Below are 22,681 nucleotides of genomic sequence, written 5' to 3'. Positions count from 1 at the left end.
AGGCGCTGGCCGGTAAGGAATCGGACCCGTAATCAGACTGAGGTGCCACTGAGCAAAGCGCCGTCCCTGCACGCTGCTCCCTGGGTTAAAAGCAGGGGACACATTTCATTGTGTCACCATGTGCGGTGCAGCAGTGTTTCACGATGACAATCACTTCACATCACTTCATGCGCCTGATTAACAGGTCCTGCTAAATGCAGTAGACACCACCAGTCATGGCGGCAACATTTACGTGGACAAGACGTACCTTTTGCATGCACACACACTCACCAAAGATATATATATTTGTGTAGCACTTAACAATTCCCTGGCATGTTCTATTCTTGACAAGTTCGGCCTTATCAGGGCTCTTAGTTTTGTAACTCAAAATCTATGGAAACCGAATGAGAATTGCTGGTGTCTTCCTCTTGTACGTCGCTTTGGATAAAGTTCTGCAAAGTAAAGTAAAGTAAAGTGAAGGTCACAGTCCGTAAAATGGTCGTTTAATACACCCCCTAAATCTCTGACTGTGGGATGAAGCTGTGTGTCGCTTTGTAGGTGAACAGCACTGCGCAGGGTGGCATCCAATTTGTGGGCTCAGTCCTGGTGCAGTTGGGAGGAGGTTGTAATGGTTGCATGTCCAGTCCTAGAAAGGGCTGCCACTCCCCACCTGGAAACTCCCCAAGTACCCCACCAGGGGACCAGGACCAAGGCAACGACAGGGACAGTCAAGGTGATCCGCTGTTCCTGTAGGCACGTAGACATGTCAGATTTCATCATTACAGGGCTGTTGAGGAACCCTGCTCTCTCTGTCCTCCAGACCTGAGTCTCATGGTGCTTTTCCATTCCTGGCCCCCTGGCTGCGTCCCAGTGGATACCCCGGCTTGCTGCCACCATCAGGGGGCGCTGTCCATGCGTGTGTCCAGGAAGGGCCAAGTCATCAGTGGCCTCAAAGCCGATTGGCTGCAGCTCACTGCCTCCTACTACTGCAAGGGTTGGTCCCTTGTTGACTCCTTTGTGTACTGGGACACACCGAAAGGTACATAATAATAACCTGCATGAACAGTTTATTATTGATTATTATATAGTAAGTGTACCGGAGTAATATTGTTACACTAGATTTATAAGTATATTTCTTTAAATATATGCTTTGTGTGTCTTATTTTTTATTTTCTAAAGACTTTTATTTTGGTTATTTGTATTCTGGTGTGGGTGAGGGAATTATAATGACAACCCGGGTGTTTAATTAATTGTAGAATGTCGAAGTGTGTTAATGTTTCTGGTTATATGAAATATGTTTCTGTATTTTTGGTTGTTTAATTTATGGTTATTGTAAATAGTTATGTGGGTTATAATTCTTTGATCACCCCACGACAGTTGTTTGGATGCGGCCGTGCCCTTGGGTGAATGGGTTGGAGCCCCGGTTTAGTTCTCTTGGACACATGGCGTGAGCTGTGAGAGGTGCGTGGGGTTTGTGTGCAAAAAGTTATTTCTTTCATTTTAATTTATGTACATATTAGGAATATTTTGCATGTGTGTTATTTTGTGAATATTTTTATGTTCTTTTAATACTGTATATTGTAGAGACAGGTGCAGAAAGACGCGATGTGTGACGCGATGTGTGACGCGATGTTCTGACGCAATATTCTGCTTTTTGTACAGAATAAACTTGGCACAGCAAATCTCTTGGTGTCAGCTCATCATTTGCAGTTCGAGAAATGATGTAAACAAATTACACAACGCATTACAACGCATTACACAACCGCTACATAAGTATCCCGTCAGACTTTTTAGATCGATATATACATCCTGATTGAGGGACAGTATGAAGTTAATATTGTTATATTGTAATGGCCTGAATAATTCAGGCACCATGTTTGTGCCTCTTGTTTGATTTTAACGCCATGAACAAGAAGACCCAGGTTCAAATCCCACTTACTACCATCATGTCCCTGAGCAAGACACTTAACCCTAAGTTATTTTTCCATCTGCTGTTTTTGTCATTTTATGCACCAAGATTAATTTCAGGTAGTAATAATGAAACAACAATTACAATTATTAAAAAGAATCATAACTATCAATAATTCATAATTATAATTGGCATTCAGTGTATTGCTGTGAATAAAAATGAAAAGAAAAATTCAAGTACTTTAAAATGAAATCTGACTACTGGTCTAAAGAGATGAATTACCGCAGTAAATGATGTTCTGAAGAAATGTTAAAATAACATGCAATTACATTACATGAATACAAAACCATGCAATAAAGCAATTCAACAGAAAATGTACAAATCATGCGTTTCATTGGGCTAGAAAGAGGACGAATTTTCATTTCAGAATCACGTTTATTGGCCAAGGATGGGAGTTCCTGGACGGTCGAGGTGTGGCAGGATATAATGAAGCACCATGTTCACTGTATCTTCCACTAGTAAAGACTGCAGGCCATCCAGTTGGTGTCCTGTAATGCCCACGTAATACAATCAAACGTTTTCTTATGTAATTAAAATTAAATTATAATATAGTGAATGTTATAACACAACGCATTAGAAGTGAGATATGACGTGTAACTAATCATTGACAAAGCAAGTTGGATGATCAGCGTTAGATCAACATTACAGGAAAATAAAGCAAAGTATTGAGGTTAGAAGAACAAAAAAAATCCATAAAAATGTATATCGGCAAATTAAATCTACTTTATATGACAGTAAATGATGAAAAATAAAAGTGTTCCGCAAATAAACAATAATCTTCACTAAAACGCGACCAATCAGGATGTGAGAGAGGGTGGCTTCTAAAAAAATTAAAAATAAATAAGTGATTGTGATACACAGCACTGCAGCACGGTGACACAACGAAAATGTCCTCTGCTTTTAACCATCACCCTCAGTGAGCAGTGAGAAGCCATGACAGGCGCCCGGGGAGCAGTGTGTGGGGACGGTGCTTTGCTCAGTGGCACCTTGGCGCATCGGGATTCGAACCTGCAACCTTCTGATTACGAGGCCGCTTTCTTAACCGCTAGGCCCCCACTGACCAATCAAGAACGAGTGGGCGGGGCTTGCAGCCTGTAATGAGGCATGGTTGGCTGCTACAGCGGACACTGGTTTCTGCGACAAAGGAGTTTCCAGGCTGCAGGTTATGAGCGTTTTGAACAAATAGCGAATACTTGTTGTTAAAGTCTGTAAAAATAAAACATTAAAGCGTGTTGATGTGGCGCTTGTTTCATATTCATATTCATATTTCAAATAACCAACGAAAATTTCGTGGGCAGCGGTGGCCTAGCGGTTAAGGAAGAGAACTTCAAATGGGGAGGTTGTGGGTTCGAATCCCGAGCCGCCAGGTCGCCACTGAGGTATCGAGTAGCGACGGTACCGTTCCCACACAGCTCACCACGGTGACCTAGCTGCCGTTAAAAGCTTGTAATACATAAATACTAGTTAACAGGTAAGTTAATTTTTTAACTTGTGTAGCGAGAAGCTTCTCATTGCAGGCTGCTCGACGGCAAGTTCCGCCTATTAAATGTAAATACTAATGGAAAACGTCGGCCGTTTTTAATACGTCAAACACATTTTCAGTGTCCTGACATTTCACCTTACCTATTAAAATATCCTACCGAGGCATTATGCGCAAGCGCTGAGCAACAAAACGCGTCAGAACACCGGGAAAGCAAGTACTCGACGCCTTTTTGATACCTTTTATATGCTTATGCTCACTGCTTTACTGGGCTAAAAAGAATTTTATTTATGGCGTCTCTCGAGCACAACAGTATAAAACAACTAAAATATACAGTATAGTCTAAATCCCATATACAGAAAATACATCGATTACAGAAATAATACTGTTACATATGCACATGGGCAGTGTACGTTTTGCGTGTGTTCCAGGTTGTGGGTGTTGCTGTAAGGGATTCTGGGTATACAGAAATAAAGAAAAAAGAATCAGACAGCGTGTCGAGAGTCCGCGTGCTTATTCACTAACAGCAAACATAACACTAACCACAATACTTTGCTTTATTTTCCTGTAATGTTGATCTAACGCTGATCATCCAACTTGCTTTGTCAATGATTAGTTACACGTCATATCTCACTTCTAATGCGTTGTGTTATAACATTCACTATATTATAATTTAATTTTAATTACATAAGAAAACGTTTGATTATATTATGTGGGCATTACAGGACACCAACTGGACGGCCTGCAGTTTTTACTAGTGGAAGATGGAGCTTCATTATATCCTGCCACACCTCGACCGTACAGGAACTCCCATCCTTGGCCAATAAATGTGATTCTGAAATGAAAATTTTCCTCTTTCTAGCCCAGTGAAGCAGTGAGCATAAACACATGACTTGTACATTTTCTGTTGAATTGCTTTATTGCGTGGTTTTGTATTCATGTAATGTAATTGCATGTTATTTTAACATTTCTTCAGAACATCATTTACTTCGGTAATTCGTCTCTTTAGACCAGTTCCCATTTAGTCAGATTTCATTTTAAAGTACTTGAATTTTTCTTTTCATTTTATTCACAGCAACAGAAATACACTGAATGCCAATTATAATTATGAATTATTGATAGTTATGATTCTTTTTAATAATTATAATTGTTTTTTCATTATTATTACCTCTAATTAATCTTGGTACATAAAATGACAAAAACAGCAGATGGAAAAAGAAGTTTTAATAAGAACGAACACTGTAACGTATATATAATACTGTTGGTTTTGTTTCTTGACAAATATAACTCAGTTATAAAAGTTTCCTCTTACAGAAGCATTCATTTCTAAAACATTTCCATTTCTGCTACCTGATGTTTAATATTTAGACAAAAGTGAAATTGTAGCAGCGGAATGGAGATGAGAGGTTCTGTCCCCGAATCCTGTCACTCCTTGTGCTGTAAAATTTGTATTTGCTGTAAACTTTATCATTGGTCCTTCAGCTTTAAATCCCAAAACCACACCAAGAACACACAAAAAGACACAAACAGTGTCGTCTCAGAGCAAACAAGAAGTAACAGTGAGGGGATTCCTGTAGAAAATCAAACATCAGCCATCAGTAACAATAATGCAAAGGTGTGTAAATCCTGCACAGGTCCCGAGATCAGCTGAACCCAGTTCATTATTCACACCTCAACCCTGAACAAACTGAGAAACAGAAAAACTTCAAACTCAGGCGTTATAAACAGATTTTGTACACATCCCGTACCAACAAAATGCTGCTCCCGAATCTTTAAACAGCATTTGAAACACATCCTGCCAATAAGTGAGAACATCACTGACATCAAAATAACACAGGCCACAACAACAGAGGAAAATGTGCAGAAGTACTGAAAATCTGCTGAATACCATCGTGATCAAGAGTTCGGATGTTGGATTCTTTCTTATTCACTGATCATGTGCTTTCAGATTATTTCTGAAGTGTCGTTATTTTCATAAATAAATGCTAAAAAGCAACACAGAGGCAGGAATATCAACACTTCTACCGGTAAGTATGGCTTCAAAATAATTATTGATTAAAAGTGCTGCATTGTAAATGTATATTCTGGGTAAGATCCCAGCGTTCCTCCATTATGGAGGTCACATGACTTTAGTGACGAGTTGCAGTCACATACAAGTGACCTCAGCCGTCCCATCATCCTGCTCAAATCCCCCCTCCTCCAAGTGGGCCGAGGCACTGGGATAACTTGCCCCGAACATGGAGATCTCCCTGATCCCGCCTGGGCAGGGAGGCAAATCTTCAAGCTGACTCAAAGACGGACTTGACACATCACTGAGAGGGGATGTCTGCAGGGACAAAAGGCATTGTATAATTGTAAATTAATTAAAATAAGACTGAAAAATGAGCAGATGTGAGGAGAAGCTGAGCCACCACATGATATTAATATCCTGCATTATGGTCCTGCATGAAAGTGAAGTGATTGTCATTGTGAAACACTGCAGCACAGCACACGGCGACACAACGAAATGTGTCCTCTGCTTTTAACCCATCACCCTTAGTGAGCAGTGGGCAGCCATGACAGGCACCTGGGAAGCAGTTTGTGGGGATGGTACCTTAGTGCCACCTTGGCGGTTCGGGATTCGAACCGGCAACCTTCTGATTACGGGGCCGTTTCCTTAACCGCTAGGCCACCACTGCCCCATGTCAGCAACTCCTCTGCTTAAGAAAGTAATAATTCACAGTAAAAAGCAGGAAATTCATGAGCCAATAAAATAAACCCATCTGCACAAAGACACTTTTGTGACATTAGTGATGGAAAAAACAGAAGCTCGTGTCCTAAATCTTTAATCTGGGTGTTTTCTTCTGGTTTCTACCTGATTCTTCTGTGGTACCAGTTGAGTTCGTACTGGTCTCTGCAGAAACACAACTTGCTTGGTGGCAAGATTGCCTTCACTGTAAAGGGACAAAAGGCAATATCATCAACAACATTGAGGGCTTCAGAAATATTCATTTTCAGCAATGAGTCATACAGACAAAATATACACTACCACTTAAAATGTTTCAAACTATAATGGAGCCATTTTTGAATAATCCAGTGCAAAAAAACATATTTAATTTTTTTTTTATCAGGAGAAAGTGAAGTATGTTTGATGAATCTGTTTATTGCCGCTTTTAACCTTCATGGCTGCTTTGTTCACTATTGTCATCATCAAAAGCCGCTTGATGAGATGATCATTAACATGAGTGAATGATAAGAAAATGTTAAGTATAAACCTTTATTTACATTTACATTTACAGAATTTATCAGACGCTCTTATCCAGAGCGACTTATAATCAGTAGTTACAGGGACAGCCCCCCCCCGGAGACACTTAAGGGTTAAGTGTCTTGCTCAGGGACACAATGGTAGTAAGTGGGATTTGAACCTGGGTCTTCTGGTTCATAGGCGAGTGTGTTACCCACTAGGCTACTACCATCTCTTCAGGACTGTTGGAAACCGTCCCTGTTGAGTAAATTAATGCATGAGTGTGTCCAAACTGTTCACTGGTAGTGTATTCAAGCTGCAGGAGCCAGAGAGAAGAGTAGAAGATGCACAGAACTTTAAATTGACCTGCAGAAAATCACTGTAGACCAGAGCTGAGAGTGGGTGTGGCTGAGTCAGTGAATGTGTGTGTGTGTGTGTGTGTGTGTGTGTGTGAGAAGGTGAACTGTGCTTGTTCATTACTTGTCATGACGGATGATGGGTGTGGGGAGCACACAGGTGAGCAACCATCCAAATTCTGCAAGCGTGTGCAGAAGTGGTCCGTAATCGCTTTTCACGTTGGATCCCTGCAGGGAACATAACAAACAAAGCAATAAACACACACATTCATGTGATCTGCACTTACAGACAGAAATGCATGAAGAACAAGAACATGAAAACAAGTACAGTACAGAGACAAATGTTTAAACACACAAAATACATTAAAATAGTGATTGTGGAACATAACCTCACGCTAACTAACAAGCCACGCCCGCTTTGAGAATAGCGCTCATTGACGCTGAATTGTTGCACCTTTCCATTAGCTTTGTAAGCATCAGATCGCCATATCTGACAGAGTTGAAATGCATGGATTCGCAGCCCGACACTGGTGTTACCTCAATTACAGACCACTGCTCCACTACGATGGTGTCATTAGCTGGCAGGGAAGCGCTTCGCTCCTCGTACACAAACAGGCCCTCCAGCGACCTGGGCACAGGCTCTCCTAAGAGCGCGACAAGCAGAGCATCAGTTAAAATCAAACAAGAGGCACAAACATGGTGCCTGTATTATTCAGGCCATTACAATATAACAATATTAACTTCATACTGTCCCTCAATCAGGATGTATATATCGATCTAAAAAGTCTGACGGGATACTTACTATATAATAATCAATAATAAACAGTTCATGCAGGTTAATATTATGTACCTTTCGGTGTGTCCCAGTACACAAAGGAGTCAACAAGGGACCAACCCTTGCAGTAGTAGGAGCCAGTGAGCTGCAGCCAATCGGCTTCGAGGCCACTGATGACTTGGCCCTTCCTGGACACACGCATGGACAGCGCCCCCTGATGGTAGCAGCAAGCCGGGGTATCCACTGGGACGCAGCCAGGGGGCCAGGAATGGAAAAGCACCATGAGACTCAGGTCTGGAGGACAGAGAGAGCAGGGTTCCTCAACAGCCCTGTAATGATGAAATCTGACATGTCTACGTGCCTACAGGAACAGCGGATCACCTTGACTGTCCCTGTCGTTGCCTTGGTCCTGGTCCCCTGGTGGGGTACTTGGGGAGTTTCCAGGTGGGGAGTGGCAGCCCTTTCTAGGACTGGACATGCGACCATTACAACCTCCTCCCAACTGCACCAGGACTGAGCCCACAAATTGGATGCCACCCTGCGCAGTGCTGTTCACCTACAAAGCGACACACGGCTTCATCCCACTGTCAGAGATTTAGGGGGTGTATTAAACGACCATTTTACGGACTGTGATCTTTACTTTACTTGACTTTACTTTGCAGAACTTTATCCAAAGCGACATACAAGAGGAAGACACCAGCAATTCTCATTCGGTTTCCATAGATTTTGAGTTACAAAACTAAGAGCCCTGATAAGGCCGAACTTGTCAAGAATAGAACATGCCAGGGAATTGTTAAGTGCTACACGAATATATATATCTTTGGTGAGTGTGTGTGTGTGTGCATGCGAAAGGTACGTCTTGTCCACGTAAATGTTACCGCCATGACTGCTGGTGTCTACTGCATTTAGCAGGACCTGTTAATCAGGCGCATGAAGTGATGTGATTGTCATCGTGAAACACTGCTGCACCGCACATGGTGACACAATGAAATGTGTCCCCTGCTTTTAACCCGGGGAGCAGCGTGCAGGGACCTCAGTCTGATTACGGGTCCGATTCCTTACCGGCCAGCGCCTGCCGTGAGCACCCATTTACATTTACAGCATTTATCAGACACACTTATCCAGAGCGACTTTTACAATTATCTTATGCTACCATGACTGAGGAAACTTTCTTTTTTGAAGGCGTTGATGTTGAAAAGCAAACCTAAGACCGTACATCCATGCAAATGAATATGTTTATGTTTAAACCCCACTTATGTACTGCAGTCTGCTTTAACAGACATCAGAATTTCTGTTTTTGCTGATTATCATGCACTTTAACAAGCTGAAGCTGGTCAGACATTCCCATGAATCGTGGACTTCAAGTCCTTTAAAGAACTGACCCGGTCAGTGAGCGCTCTGACTGTATCTTTGGTCAGCACATCACCAGGCAGCGGCCACTCCTCCACCCTCAACACCGGAACATTATGACACATAGGAACCTCCTGCTTACTGCACACAGACAAAAGGGACACACACACACACACACACACACACAAATCAAATAATCAGAAATCAAGAAGGAGAGTATCCAGCAAAGAGCAAAGGAGTAAGACAAGAGCAAAGATTTTGGTTCAACTTAAATTTCAACCAATCTATTACAAATGGTCTTCTTACGAATGTGACCCTTAGCTATAATCCTTAGCTACACAGGCCACATGGAGCCATGTACGATGCAATTGGCCATAGAGCAACAGACTTTTCGGCAGTAAACCAATAAATGACCGATAGTAATGAGCCACCTCACACCAAACAGGTGCCATAAACCACTTATTAATATTAATCAGGTCGCAATTATGTTGGCAAAACTGGTATCTGGTATCTGTAGCATATCCTTTAAATGCTGTGTATTGTGACGTGGTGCCTCCATAGATGTGACTTCTTGTTCTAGCACATCCCACAGATGCTCGATTCCTTGAATAACTGCAGTGTGGCAGGGCACAGTAATCTCCTGCTGTTTACATGAAAGTAATGTTAAGGCATCATCACACTGCCTATTTCAATAGTGCTTCCTTGTGCCACGACTTCCCCAATGAAAGGAAATATGAATTAAACCAGGTCACCTTCTTTCATTGCTGTGGTTGCAGTTCTGATGCTCTGCTGCCTGCTTGCCCATTGTTAATGCTTCAATTCCAAGGACAAAATGATCTCTTTCACTTTCAACAACGAAATTCACTTCACCGGTCCATAGTCATAATGTTTTGGAGTAAAAGAGACTGTTTTTGTCATTGTGACATGCTGCATCACCATGAAAGGCACTCGGGTAGCAGTGTGTGGGGATGGCCCATATGGTTCACATGTGTATGTACTGACTGTCTAAGAAAATTTACGGCATTTATCAGACGCCCTTATCCAAAGCGCCCTTATCCAAACCAAAGTAGTTACAGGGACAGTCCCCCTGGAGACACTCAGGGTTAAGTGTTTTGCTCAGGGACACAATGGTAGTAAGTAGGATTTGAACCTGGGTCTTCTGGTTCATACTAGGCTACTACCACACAGAAAATGTTCCAAAGGTGTGTGGGTATGGCTTGTGTTACCTGGGACGTGGTCGAACCAGTACCGCTCTGTAGAGGAGGCTGAGTGGGAGGGCCCTGGTCCTGCCCACAGACAGGATGATGGGATGAACAGTGGCCAGAACGTAGCCCTGGGTGTAGTACGGCTCCAGGGCCTGGGGCAGATTAAACAGAGAGGGCAGATACTGGACAGTTGCCCGGCTCCCTACAGAGACAATGAGAAATATTAAATTATGAGATTACTAAGTAAGATTACTATTATCATCATCACAAAAATAAGCAACACTGCATTCGTGTTTCAATGAATCATATTGGTGATCAGTTGATTTACTGACTAAAAAAAATGAAACACTGTACAGTATCCAACACTTTATTATAGATACCCATAATGTTACAACTGACTAAGCATGAATAAAGAATTTAGGTGATGAATAGTGTTTATTAAGATGCTAAATTTAGCTATTTTGTGTGTTTGCCTACCGAGAGAGACCTCATACTTGTACTAGGAAGACAAGTTAGGACAGGTCAGTAGGAATGCCAATTATATACCCTATTTAAAACACTAAACTGGTCCAGGTCCTTGAGGTGCTGCAGAGTGTGGTCTGTGAAGTTTTCCATGTTTGTGTGCTGTGGGACAGGATTCTGCACATCTCTGCTCCGGGAGCATTAAAACGTTCACCAAAAACGCCCCTGCCCCCATAGCACTTCCTGTGTCTACAAAAAAGCAGCTATTACTTCCCCCCTCCTCCAACACACACTCGCAACATTCCTCAGCTGGATCATAAACCAAAAAGCATTTCACAGAATTCTGGTATTCTGACTGAACTGTGTGGATCTGGCACGAAATATGGGATCTCAATGCGTGACAGACAGGTGACAGGGACATTGGACGTGACGACAGGACAGGGAAAGCAGCTTCACAGCACGGATCCAGGAGTCATTGTTCCCCCTCCCTACTGCCCAACCACACACTGGGTGCCCTGTTCCCAGGAAGAGGAAAGGAGAGGAGATAGAAATTCCCTCCATCTGAAGCGAGACAAATCCTCATCTCTTTATTCTCTCCGTTAATCTCCAGTAATCCGCCATTTTCAGAGATTAAGAGAAAGTGGATTATACGGGACCGTGGGCTACGGTCTGATGTGCATCTCACCTACTAGACAGGACAGACGGGGTCAGCATAGCTGACCTTGTGGCCTAATAAAAAAACATGTCAGAATTGTGATGTAATGACAGAGACACAAAATCCATCCAGCCTTCCTGAGACCCACTTCTCGGGCTGCAGCAGAGCCCTACTTTCCCTCATTAGCACAGGCCGGGCCCTTCTCGCTCCTGGGGGGAGGCTGGGTCGGCCTGCAGGGGCCTTCTGGCCCAGATAGAGGGAACGAGCCTCTAATCCTCAGCGTGGCAATGCCACCTGGGCATCCAGCCTAAGCCACTTTGGCCACGGAAAGGGGGGAGCGGCCAAAAAAAAAGCCACTATTCTGCCACGTCTGCCTCGAAAACGGGAGCGATCATATTTTAAAATTTCATCTTTGAAATCCTCTTTCCTTCTAAATGACACTAACCAGCTGACTGTATTTCTCTGGAAAACGTCTTCTGCACCTCTGTGAGTAAAAGTCAGACAACTCCGCCCGGCAGTGCTCTTCGTCAACGCCTTTAAAGTGTGTACAAGAGGGGTTATGCACAATTTCATCCGCATTTAGTTCCGTTTAAACCAGAGAACTGGTGGTGGCGAGTAACTGATCTGGGTGACGTAGCATATTCAGTACCGTATGGCAAGTATAACGATCTATTAAAAATGTAGATGCTCAGTTGCCGTTATAGGACCCGTACAGTGTTTAACCCATGCAACATTAAAACATTGACGCGCTTCACTTCATTCTGTCTGGATAAGCCGCTGATCGTTCCTCCAGAGGCTTTTCACTGGTCGAAACCTCACAGCCCTGCTCCTCTGTGTCAACAGGTCATTTTACCCAGATGTGAACTTGACTTTTTACCGACATCCTGTATTGCATCCGCACAGGCGGAGCAACAATAAGCCCAGTTCCGTGCATTTATGCGTTATACGGTATGGTCAGACGGAACGAAGGTGCAATATTCCTGTTCCTTGAAGCGGAAGGAAGCACCCAACTCTCAGATCATCTAGCCTGTCGACCATCCAGGCAAAGAGGAAGAGTTTAACCTCTGCAATTTAAAAATTGCTTCTCTTCCAATTTGTCGGCGTGTCTCATCTTTAAATGTATTTTTATGTCATAAAGCGCCTGAAAGACCATGTTCGACTTGCGGCAGGTCTGTGAGGAGTACAGAGCTTTGTAATGTAAAGCAGAGACTGAGCAGTTTCCACATTTTTACACGACCTGAAATTGACTGGAATGTTTTTTTTCCTCATTAAAGCATAAAAAGAGACGAAAGATATTCCTCATCGTATCGGTGAAAAGCGGACGCTGCGTGGAGCCGGACCCCCACCTTCCATGCTGAAGTCCAGCAGCACGTAGTCGTACACGGCGCCGCTCCTCGTCTCGACCTGCGGCCTTTTTAAAGTGGAGTAGATTTTGCCCGGACTGCTGTCCTCGGGTTCCTCCAACTTCCGCAACCCGCACCCCATCGCGGCGGCGGCGGCGGCGGCCCGTCCTGCTGACCGAGGCCGAGCGCGGGGGCCCCTCGTCGGTCGCGCTGCGGGAGAAGGTCGGCCTCTAGTGCGGGGCTGCTGCAGCCGCCCTGGCTTCTGGAGACCTCATCCCGTCGGAAAGTTGTTCGGCAGCTTCGGAAACTTCAGGGACTCCGAGCACCGCGGTCGACCACGTCCCGTCACCCGCACGGCCGGAGCAGCCGAACGGCGGAGATTATGGGCGGACGGGTGGGGAGATGGGAGGTGCTGGTGGGAGATTATGGAGGAAAAACACGCAAACAGGAGCAGGGCGACCGTGAAACGTCCAGCGCGTCGTTTTCGAGACGCATTCGGTTGTTCGCCTGAGAGTTTAATTGCAGTCATTTATTTTAACAGAGAAGCAGAAATGATATAAATCCAAAAGTGACGAGAAGATGTACAAAGTATTAAAATAAAACACTGTTATATAAAGCAAAGTATCAAAATAACGTACAACATTCTGTATTTTAATTAAATGTGCTTCAGAATACCAGTACAAAACATGAAATATAGTCTATTGAAGTGTCTTTCTTATACCGCAAATACTCGTGTTACCACTGGTTCAATTGTTAATGTGTAAGGATTAAAAATTGTATGTATTAAAATGTGTTTCAGTTTTGTCACTACAGATAACTGAACAGGATCAGGAGCATTAAACAAAGAAACAAAGTGCTTTCCTCGTCTAGACGGGCGTCTTTTTCCTCTCTGTAAATACCTTCGACGTGAAATATCAGCGCATCTGTAACCTTAAGGTGCTTAAACTCCTCCTGCTGCACAATGTTCCGATCTAAGACATACAGAATATGTATCGTAGTGAAACTTGGCCATTCTGAACGGGGGCGGCATTTAATACAAAACCCACCAAATATCGACCAGTTTTCCAGATGTGTATGTAGGGGACTTGGAAAACGTGCTTGGCGGGCGCCATCAGGCCACTAGAGGGCGCTGCCCGGCTGCGTAGCGCTCCTGCGTGATTACGTCACCGTCCCACGTCGCGTTCCGGTTCTGTGCGCTTCTCGGGGAGTTATGGCGGCGTACCGGGGACCTTCGTCGAAATGGTTCTTCACCCGGGAGCAGCTGGAATCCACGCCGTCGCGTCGCAGCGGAGTGGAGCCGGACAGGGAGCTTTCCTACCGGCAACAGGCCGCCAATCTGATTCAGGACATGGGTCAGCGGCTTAACGTGTATCCTTACGTCCGGCGGTCCGGGGCCTTCCGCGGGCCCGCCGTGTGGGAAGGCGGGGAGGCGGACAGATGGTCTGCGTGGGGCCTGGTTCGTGTAAGAAGCTCGCAAGGAAGAGTGTTTTTGTCGCGCGGCCACACGCGGTTTCACGCGCGCTGTTTGAGGGAAAGTGTCGCCGTGTGACGCCGCACGCCGGACTGTGACCTGGTCAGGTGCGTTCGCGCTCCGGAGCCTGTGTGATGTGGTCCGGCTCCTCTCGTTTACCTCCTTCCTTTCCGAGAGCGGTGCGTTCGCGAGGTCCTGCTTCATCTCCATCTCCATCTTCCCGCCGAGGCTCCTGCAGCCTCTCGCCCCGGTGCCCCACGTGGCCCGGCGGGGCCTGCAGAAGTGTGGGCGACTCCCACTCTCCAGATGTCACCGGATATAGAAATATTTATCAGCTCCGCTTTTCAGGAAGCCTGCAGGGTGCTGAAAATACCTCGAACTCATTTTGCTGCACAGTGCAGCTTGCACACGCCGCACATCTGAGTTACAAATCAGTAGATCACGATAAACTGTTGTACTTTACGCAAGGTGGAGTAAAAAGTTCAAGAAGACGCCGTGTGACCCAAGATTTCAGGTCAAACTCATTTGCAACCTTCTCAGGGTGTGATATTGAGAGAGCAATATTGTTGTGTTTACTATGCACTTACAGAGTAGTATAAATGTGCTTGTGAATAGAAGTTCGGTTATAGAATGGACTATGATATTCTGCAAATATGAGCTGTAAATGTTGAAACCTTCGGAGCATTTAGACTAAAACAATTCTCTTTCACTGAACTTTCCTTAACTTCGTTCCAAAGCTCCCAACTTACAATAAACACTGCAATTGTTTACATGCATAGGTTTTACATGTACCATTCTTTCACCAAATTCCATAGAAATGTAAGTATACCTACAGTTTTATGCATCTTTATGATCTTTTTCGACATTTAGAGTAGTCTGTAATGTAGTGCATTTTTCTCCTGACAGATCATTTCTCCCACCACCCTGTTCTTGGCTGCAAAGGTTGAAGAGCAACCGCGCAAACTCGAGCATGTCATTAAAGTGGCACACGCTTGTCTAAATCCTCAAGAGCCTCCGCTAGACACAAAGAGTAATGTAAGTGGCTTTCACCAGTCGTCCGTGATTTGATACCGTCAGAGCTGCCTTGAACGTTTGCTGCAGCCTCAGTCAGACACTGTTAGCTCTTTCTAATCCCACGTCAGCCAGCTACTGTGTCTAGGTCAGTGAAAGGCTGACTTTCTGCTCTTGGTAGACAGGGTGAGGAGAGACACATTACAGGCGTCATGTAATGATTGTCTATTGAACTTCAGGCTTACCTCCAGCAAGCCCAAGAGCTGGTGATACTTGAAACCATAGTGCTGCAGACATTAGGTAAGTAAAGGCCTGAAAGAGCAGTGTACAGTGAGAGTCTGATGACGTTCACAGTCAGTATGTTCTCTCTATCGTTTTTTTTTTTTTTTTTTTTCCAAAAGACACCCTTCGTTTCAATTTTTGTTTTCTGGGGCCTCAGATGTAACGCATTTAGATCAGTCGGAAGAGCTTTTCTAAATCTTTCGGTCACTGCACAATTAGGGTGGGTAAAGACTAGTGGTGTAACGGATCACTCCCCTCATGGTTTGGCCTACAAGTGAACCACATTTATTTATTTATTTTTAAACGATAATTGCAAAGTAAAGTCATATTTCCACAAATTGTGGTGCAGCAGTTGGTGTTGTGGCCTGCCGTCTGCAGGGTGGAGAGTTTGATGCCCTCCCCGTGTTGGCACAGGCTTTCCAAATACACCCCAAAGTCTTGTACGCTAGGCGGTTTCGAAATTGGCCTTAGGTGTTAGTGTGTGACCCGGACTCCGTATTCAGCAGTTACAGAAAGTGAGTGTGTTACTTCCATATATTGAATCGCAGAGTTGCAATAAATATACAAATCAGGCAATTTTGGGTTCATAGGGAGGTGAAAACCTGGGACAGAGAAATAATGAACCTGTCAGGTCACTGAGTGCACAGATGTGACGTTGCATATACAATATTTACTGTATATAGTTTTATTTCAGGACAGCGCCTGGACAGTTGAAATGACTGTCACAAGTACACGTAGACAAAAAGCAATGTTGTACCTTTTCATTGCAAATGTATATTTATTCCACGTTCTTTTCATTGATGGCCATAGGTTCCTTTCTTTTAAAGGTGCAACGAATCAAAATAGGGTGCAGTATTTCACCTGTCTGAAATATGTAGAGCTCTATTGTAAGACACATAGATATGCATAGGTCCTCTCTATCTACATCTCGCTACCTCACAGCCGATAACGGTAAAGATGACGTGACCGGTGGAACACGGCTGCAAATTCTCATCTCAGGTGGGCCTGAGGGCCAAACTTGATGCAGCGCCATTATCCGACGTGGCTTTAAATCTAGGCAGAAGTCAAACTTCTTAATCATTTCTACTTGTTTGTCCTGTTCTTCCACCAATCCGATCTGCCAAGTGTGTTGTGAGTTTGGTGATCCGTTGCACACCTAGTAGTACTATCCAAACGTACCAGCAACACTGTAGTAGAATTATTTACAAAATGTCTCTTCAGCCATCACTGTTTATTTTTGACTCTCCTTATTCAACTTGTCACGGATTCAATTTATTATAAAGTCAGTAAAAACTCTACTGTTTGAAAAGTGTACTGCTTGAAGCTGCATCATTTTACAGATTTAGCGTCACTTGTGATGCGCTGGCTTTGCACTTGCTGTGTGTGTGTGTGTGTGTGTGTGTGTGTGTGTGTGTGTGTGTGTGTGACGTACGGAGTGCAGTGTGTTTAGAGCACACGGCGTCACTCCGTGTGTTTCAGGAACTGGACAAGCGGGTGCCTGGAGTGCCTTCAGCATCGTGCTGTTCATGTTATTACTGTGGCCATGGAAGTAACCTTCTACTCTGTTTCCAGGTTTTGAAATAACTATTGAACACCCACATACTGATGTTGTGAAATGTTCCCAGCTAGTGCGAGGTACACACTTTCTTCTAGTCTCTGCTAAAATGATGCTTCGTTAGCAAATCCCATGATTTTTTTCATTGTCATTTAAAATTCTTCTTAGCATGAGGTACATGCAGAGGTAGGCGCAGGCACGCTGCAGCTCTGACTCCCTGACCTCTAACCTGTTCTCTCGCTCTCTGTCTGTCCCCTCACAGCGAGCAAGGATCTGGCTCAGACTTCGTATTTCATGGCTACCAACAGGTTGTTATCCTGACCCTCTTTGTTGCACTGTGACCGCACACTATAGCTTCCTTTACTGCAGGGTGCCCTGTCTGTGGCCAACGCCCTCTATGCGCTGGCGGGTGCTGGGACGCCTCCCTCTCCGCTGCCCCACCCCGGGGCGCGGTGGAGCCGGTCCCGCCCCCCGGCTGCCGTGCGGTGTATTGTACGAGGGACCAGAGTTGGCACAGAGGGTTGAATGCAAAATGCGAAGTGTAGTGGTGCCCTTGACCCACACGTTTACTCGGTTCAGAAGTGCATATGTCTTTGTTTTCAAGACATTTTGGTAGCCTGAATAGCAGCTAAAGATTACACAGATGTAAACATTGAGCAATAGAAGGCTTGCTGGTAAGTACACTGACCCTTATTTTTTATTTTTTACTTTTCTGTTCATGTTCTGTAACTTTGTCTTGGTTTTATTTCTTTGAATATTTAATTCAGTAGTGTTTAAACTCTGACGTACTGTTTAGACATAAAACCAAAATGTCCTAACCCATTAAGGACCATTTATGTTCAAAAGCTGTAGGATTTGGCCGAGCCTTGTCAAATTTCATTAATAAATCAAATTGGATTTGTGCATTGAGATGAATAATGCATGAAGAACGGTGTTCTGGACAGGTTAAAGGTCCTTAAAGGGTCTGTTGAATTGCATGTGATGGTGTCTAGGAAGAATTAGTTTAGGAGCGACTTGCTTATGATGTCTGGACGTGTTGCTTCCATTTTCAGCACCCGTGTTACATCCTGCAGTTTAAGTTGACCCTGCATGCATGTATTGTTTATGCCACCCATTTGTAATCTTTTTGTGGAGCAGTCCATCTTTTATTGTATTTGTACTTTATGAACATTGCACCACGTCCAGGCATTGGGTTGACATTCTGCCTTTACCAGAATGCCGTAATTATTGTAATTATTTAGTCCTCTGTAATTCTCTTAAAATGTTAAATGCTTGTCTGAGACTGTATGAGAGACTAATTTAACGAAGGACCTTTTTTCTTTATTATGAATATTTCATGGTTATTGGTCAGACTTTACCCTGGGATTTCACCAGGCACAAGGACGTCGCTGTCGCTCGATTTCTTAAAAGCTGCCTAAGAAGCAGCATTGTTGTAATCTACTGGCCGTATATAACTGGCTGATCAGGTGGCTTGTTGAATATTTATGAGTGGTCACCAGCCACGTGTAAAAGGGAACTCCAACTTGTAAGTTGCATATTGGACTGTTGAATGTACAACACAAGTAAATAATACTTTGGAAAACATTGGAAAAAGTATTTTTAACAACTAAGTAGCTCAAATCTCAGGATAGACTAGAGGAGGACAACTTGTGCAGTCTACATGTGAGTCCTGGTGGGAATTGAGAATGGACAGACGAGAAGTTTAAGTTCGTGCCTGTTGGAATTCCATGGTTATTCTGGGTTGCACTCTGTTTTGGGCTTGGCAATATGGCTTAAAATTATATCACAATCATTTGGCTGATTTGAAAGCTGTTTTTTTTTTTAACAATCAATTGACATGAATTGAGAAAGTAATATACAAATTCATACGTTGGGAATCCTGTACAGTTCCAAAGTAGCTTGGTGATGCGACCTGAACAAGAAATCAGTACTACTGCCATGTTTTTTTTGTTTTCTTTTAAAAATCATGATCTAACTGCTTTACAAATAGTTATAGATCATGTGACCGGTGTAATGAGAAATTAGACCCATATCTTGAGGGAACGTGTAAATTTACAACATCAATTTATCAGCCATCCCTAAATGAATGGTGCCTTTGATTAGCAGGTTGGGGAGACTGTGCTGAGCCACTGTGATATTTTTTTTTAAAGAATATTGCCCAGCCTTACTCTGCAGGCGCTTGTTAGAAGTGTAACTGTAATGGAATTGGACTGAAAATGTCTTTTGTTTGAAACCTATTCTGGCATACTGTATGTCTGCCAGAACTGTGTCTGTGTGTGTGCTGGTGGAATCTCAGCAGTGCTCTGATGCCCTGCCCTCTTTCTTCCACCCTGATAGCCTGCACCTCACCACCTTCTGCCTGCAGTACAAGCCCACTGTCATTGCCTGTGTCTGTATTCACTTGGCCTGCAAGTGGTCCAAATGGGAAATCCCTGTGTCTACTGATGGGAAGCACTGGTGGGAGTACGTGGACAACTGTGTCACACTGGAGCTGCTGGATGGTGAGGTGCTATCTGTTAGGACATTTACAGGCACTGAGGAATATTATGACTGTTTTTGTTGTTGCACCGCTGTCCCTAAATGGTCTGTTATGTTCATTCCAGAGCTCACGCATGAGTTCCTGCAGATCCTCGAGAAAACACCCAGCAGGCTGAAGAGGATCAGAAATTGGCGGGTAGGACATTTGAACAGTGCACTGGCTGAAGCTAATGGCTGAAAGCAGCCGTTAAGCTGTTCTTTCATAATGAAAACTCTCTATACTTTCAGCTGTGAATGGAGTGGATGACATTCTTGGCTTTCTCAATTCCATGCAGGGCTTGTGTCTTTAAATTATATAATCAGTAAATCTATGTGTAAACTGAAGTCAAGGGCGAAGTTAAATTAATAGCTGCTGTGTTGTTGTTTTTTTTTTTTGTCCTTCATTGGCCGCAATTTGGTTTGTGATACATCCCTCTGTATATAAATTTGCATAGCTGTCAAATCATCTCCATCTTGTGCATTATGTGAGTAGAAATCTTTTCTCTTTTGTTCCCCTCTGGTCAGGCCACACAAGCTGCCAAGAAGCCAAAAGGGGAGGGTCAGGTGGCTGAGGGTGGAACATTAGCAGGACCGTCACTGGCGCAGGATCATCCGTTGGTGGTTGATGGGCCCGGCGCTGCCTCCTTGGCCAGTAATTCTGGTGCGCCCGTTTGTCTGGACACTCTCGCCAGCATGCAGGGCGGCTCCTATTCGTTCGGCGGCCCCAGCAGCTGGCCTGGGGAACAGAGCTACCCCGAGATGTACACTCTCAAGCAGGACTTGCTCACCGTGTCACAGAGCCGGTCCAGCAAAGGTGCAGACTTCCAGACCGTTAAGCAGGAACACAAAGCTGCCGACGGTGGCGCCAAGACCCAGCCTCCTGCCTTCCTGCCACCGGGCGCCACCCAGAAGCTGTCGCTAGACCAGTACCGTGAGCTGGCGGGTCAAAAGCGGAGGCAGGAGCAAGTGGGTGTGGAGGGGCGAGACCCGGCGGACCACCGCAAGCATGAGCAGCTGCAGGGCCACCCCCAAAGCTTCTCCCATGACCCGGCAGCGTGTGGCAGCGGCGCCACAGCCGCCTCTCCTGTCAGAATGAAACCTGTGGCCGGGCATAATAAACCCTCAGCAAAGGACAAGAGCATCACTGCCCTCAAGCTCCGCCTTCCGCTGCCTTCACAAGGTGAGAAAAGTGCAGGCAGGAGGGAAGAGCTGAAGATGAAGATCCGTGTTGCCTCAGAGCGGCACAGTTCCTCGGATGAGGGCGGGGCCAAAAGCAAACATTCCAGCCCCCTGGTGAAAGAGAAGTCCCAACGCCACCATCACCATAAGCATAGCCACACCAGCAAGCCAGGCCCCGAGGGGCTGGGGGTTGGAGTAGATGCGGGGGGTGGCAGTGGTGGCCTCACCCCTGGTGCCAGCTCCTCACGCAAGAGGACACACGTGGACGCCGCCCACAACCACCACTCCAAAAAGAGCAAATGCCCCGTGGGTGTCCCAGGTAGTCCCTCTCCTTCGTCCTCTGTTTGGCCATGTGTGTGTGTGTGTGTGTGTGTGTGTGCTCTCTCTGCTTTCTTCTTAACCCTCCTCCCCCTGTCACACAACAGATGGGCTGCCCACAGAAACTGGACATGGAGGTGGTGACCTGCGGGCCTGAGGCGGCCAGTGGCCAGCACGTGGTCTGCGGGGACGCTTTTCACACGCATGACTCGCCGCTAAGGGCCCAAGCGATGAGCTCATGAGTCCGCCGAGGTTCGGAGAGCCAGACGGGTCTTTGACTGAACGAGGAAAGAGAATAAGAAGCTTCCCAGTCTTCTGATGCCTCGGCGGCACAATCTACAGCCGCGCTCTTCCGTGTGCTACTGTTGAGCTACTGTTGAGTTTTGGAGAGAGCGAGCTCATTGTGTGTGTGTGGGAGACTGACCAAAACTGTTTGACCTTCATGAGGAAGACATACTGAAAAGGCAAGAGGTGCATTTTTATAAGTGATTTAAGCAGAATTTCCACAAATGTGCAAGATGCTGATCAATATTCTGAGCTGTCTCTGCTGATACATGCCTTATGGTTTGTTGCAGGGAGGCATGAATGATGCTTTTTTTTATATATATAAATCTAAACATATCGAATTGTACCATATTGTATTGATCTGCATGTTTCAGTCATCAAAGGGATCAGCAGAATGCTTGTTTATAGGAAGTGGAGATAAATGTACATACATTTTTGTATGTTTAAAAAAAAAAAAAAAAAAAAAAAAAAAGACAGAAAGACCTATATATGTACATATATACCACGAATGCTCAGGTATGGAGTTGCTTGTAAGTAAAACGGAAAATGGCAGGATGAATATTGTTTATTGTGAAAATGTAAGAGCCCATGGCCAAAGAACGGAACAGCATCGTTCCAGTGACGATGCTCGGTTGGTGCGGAGCGGGGATCAGATCGGTGGTTGACTGACCACGTGCCCACGCCCCTGTTTTGTTGCATCAACAACAAAAGAAGCGAGAACGCTGATCTACGATACGTTTACACTACCCGTGCTGTGAAGTGCTTTTAAAGAAAGCTCCTGGCTTGCCGCTCAGGCTGTAGATACAGAGCTTTGACAATTATGGAATAATGTAAGGACATATTAATGTTGGACATCTGCAGGAAGTGTTTTGCACTTGCCTGCCTGTCGCTAGTAGTTTCCAGCTGATGGGTTATTTTGAATTCCAGGTATAATATTTCTTTGTTTCAAATGTACAGAGTCTGCATGAGGCCAGAGCTCTTAAGCATTCTGTTATTTTTGGTTGGTATTAAAGTAGCTGGATCTGGAACCTTAATTTTTTTTTTCCCCTCCCTCCCATGATTTAACTAATAAAATCTAAGGTTTTCATCACCTTATCCCTGAAAATGAGTGCGACTGATCTATTGTTCTGCTTCCTTATTTCAGCAGCTGTTTCATTTGTTTAGGAAGAATGCTTGTTCAGTGAAAGCAATCTGGTAATGGCAAATCATCATGTAACCACTCAATCATTGCTCAATCATTTTGATGTACATGGCAATAAATATGTG

General features: G+C 44.6%; 2 protein-coding genes across 3 annotated transcripts; one reads left to right on the top strand and one right to left on the bottom strand.

The window, feature by feature from the left end:
• Positions 1-4,637: 4,637 nt before the first annotated feature.
• Positions 4,638-13,363, bottom strand: rftn2 (raftlin family member 2). Its single transcript, XM_028990843.1, has 9 exons — positions 12,801-13,363; positions 10,359-10,539; positions 9,165-9,273; positions 8,164-8,338; positions 7,858-8,076; positions 7,545-7,651; positions 7,132-7,235; positions 6,283-6,361; positions 4,638-5,754 (listed from the first exon to the last, which is right to left on the bottom strand). Exons 1-9 carry the CDS (start codon positions 12,937-12,939, stop codon positions 5,575-5,577), a joined length of 1,293 nt encoding a protein of 430 aa, XP_028846676.1. The 5' UTR covers positions 12,940-13,363; the 3' UTR covers positions 4,638-5,574.
• Positions 13,364-13,950: 587 nt separating this feature from the next.
• LOC114796572 (cyclin-T2-like) lies at positions 13,951-21,909 on the top strand. Of its 2 annotated transcripts, XM_028990842.1 has the most exons (10): positions 13,952-14,165; positions 15,006-15,087; positions 15,175-15,303; positions 15,519-15,579; positions 17,134-17,196; positions 17,379-17,424; positions 19,454-19,617; positions 19,720-19,790; positions 20,159-21,131; positions 21,238-21,909. In XM_028990842.1, exons 1-10 carry the CDS (start codon positions 14,008-14,010, stop codon positions 21,285-21,287), a joined length of 1,797 nt encoding a protein of 598 aa, XP_028846675.1. In that variant the 5' UTR covers positions 13,952-14,007; the 3' UTR covers positions 21,288-21,909. The 2 variants fall into 2 exon arrangements, 1 of the variants encoding a protein (XP_028846675.1); XR_003750748.1 differs by lacking the exons at positions 19,720-19,790; positions 20,159-21,131; positions 21,238-21,909 and having other exon boundaries at positions 13,951-14,165; positions 17,379-17,790; positions 19,454-19,590.
• Positions 21,910-22,681: the final 772 nt, after the last annotated feature.

This window comes from Denticeps clupeoides, chromosome 9, assembly GCF_900700375.1.
Source record: "Denticeps clupeoides chromosome 9, fDenClu1.1, whole genome shotgun sequence".
Lineage (NCBI taxonomy): Eukaryota > Metazoa > Chordata > Actinopteri > Clupeiformes > Denticipitidae > Denticeps > Denticeps clupeoides.
The sequence above is the reverse complement of the archived record's forward strand: the minus strand, read 5'-3'. Positions and strand labels throughout refer to the sequence as shown.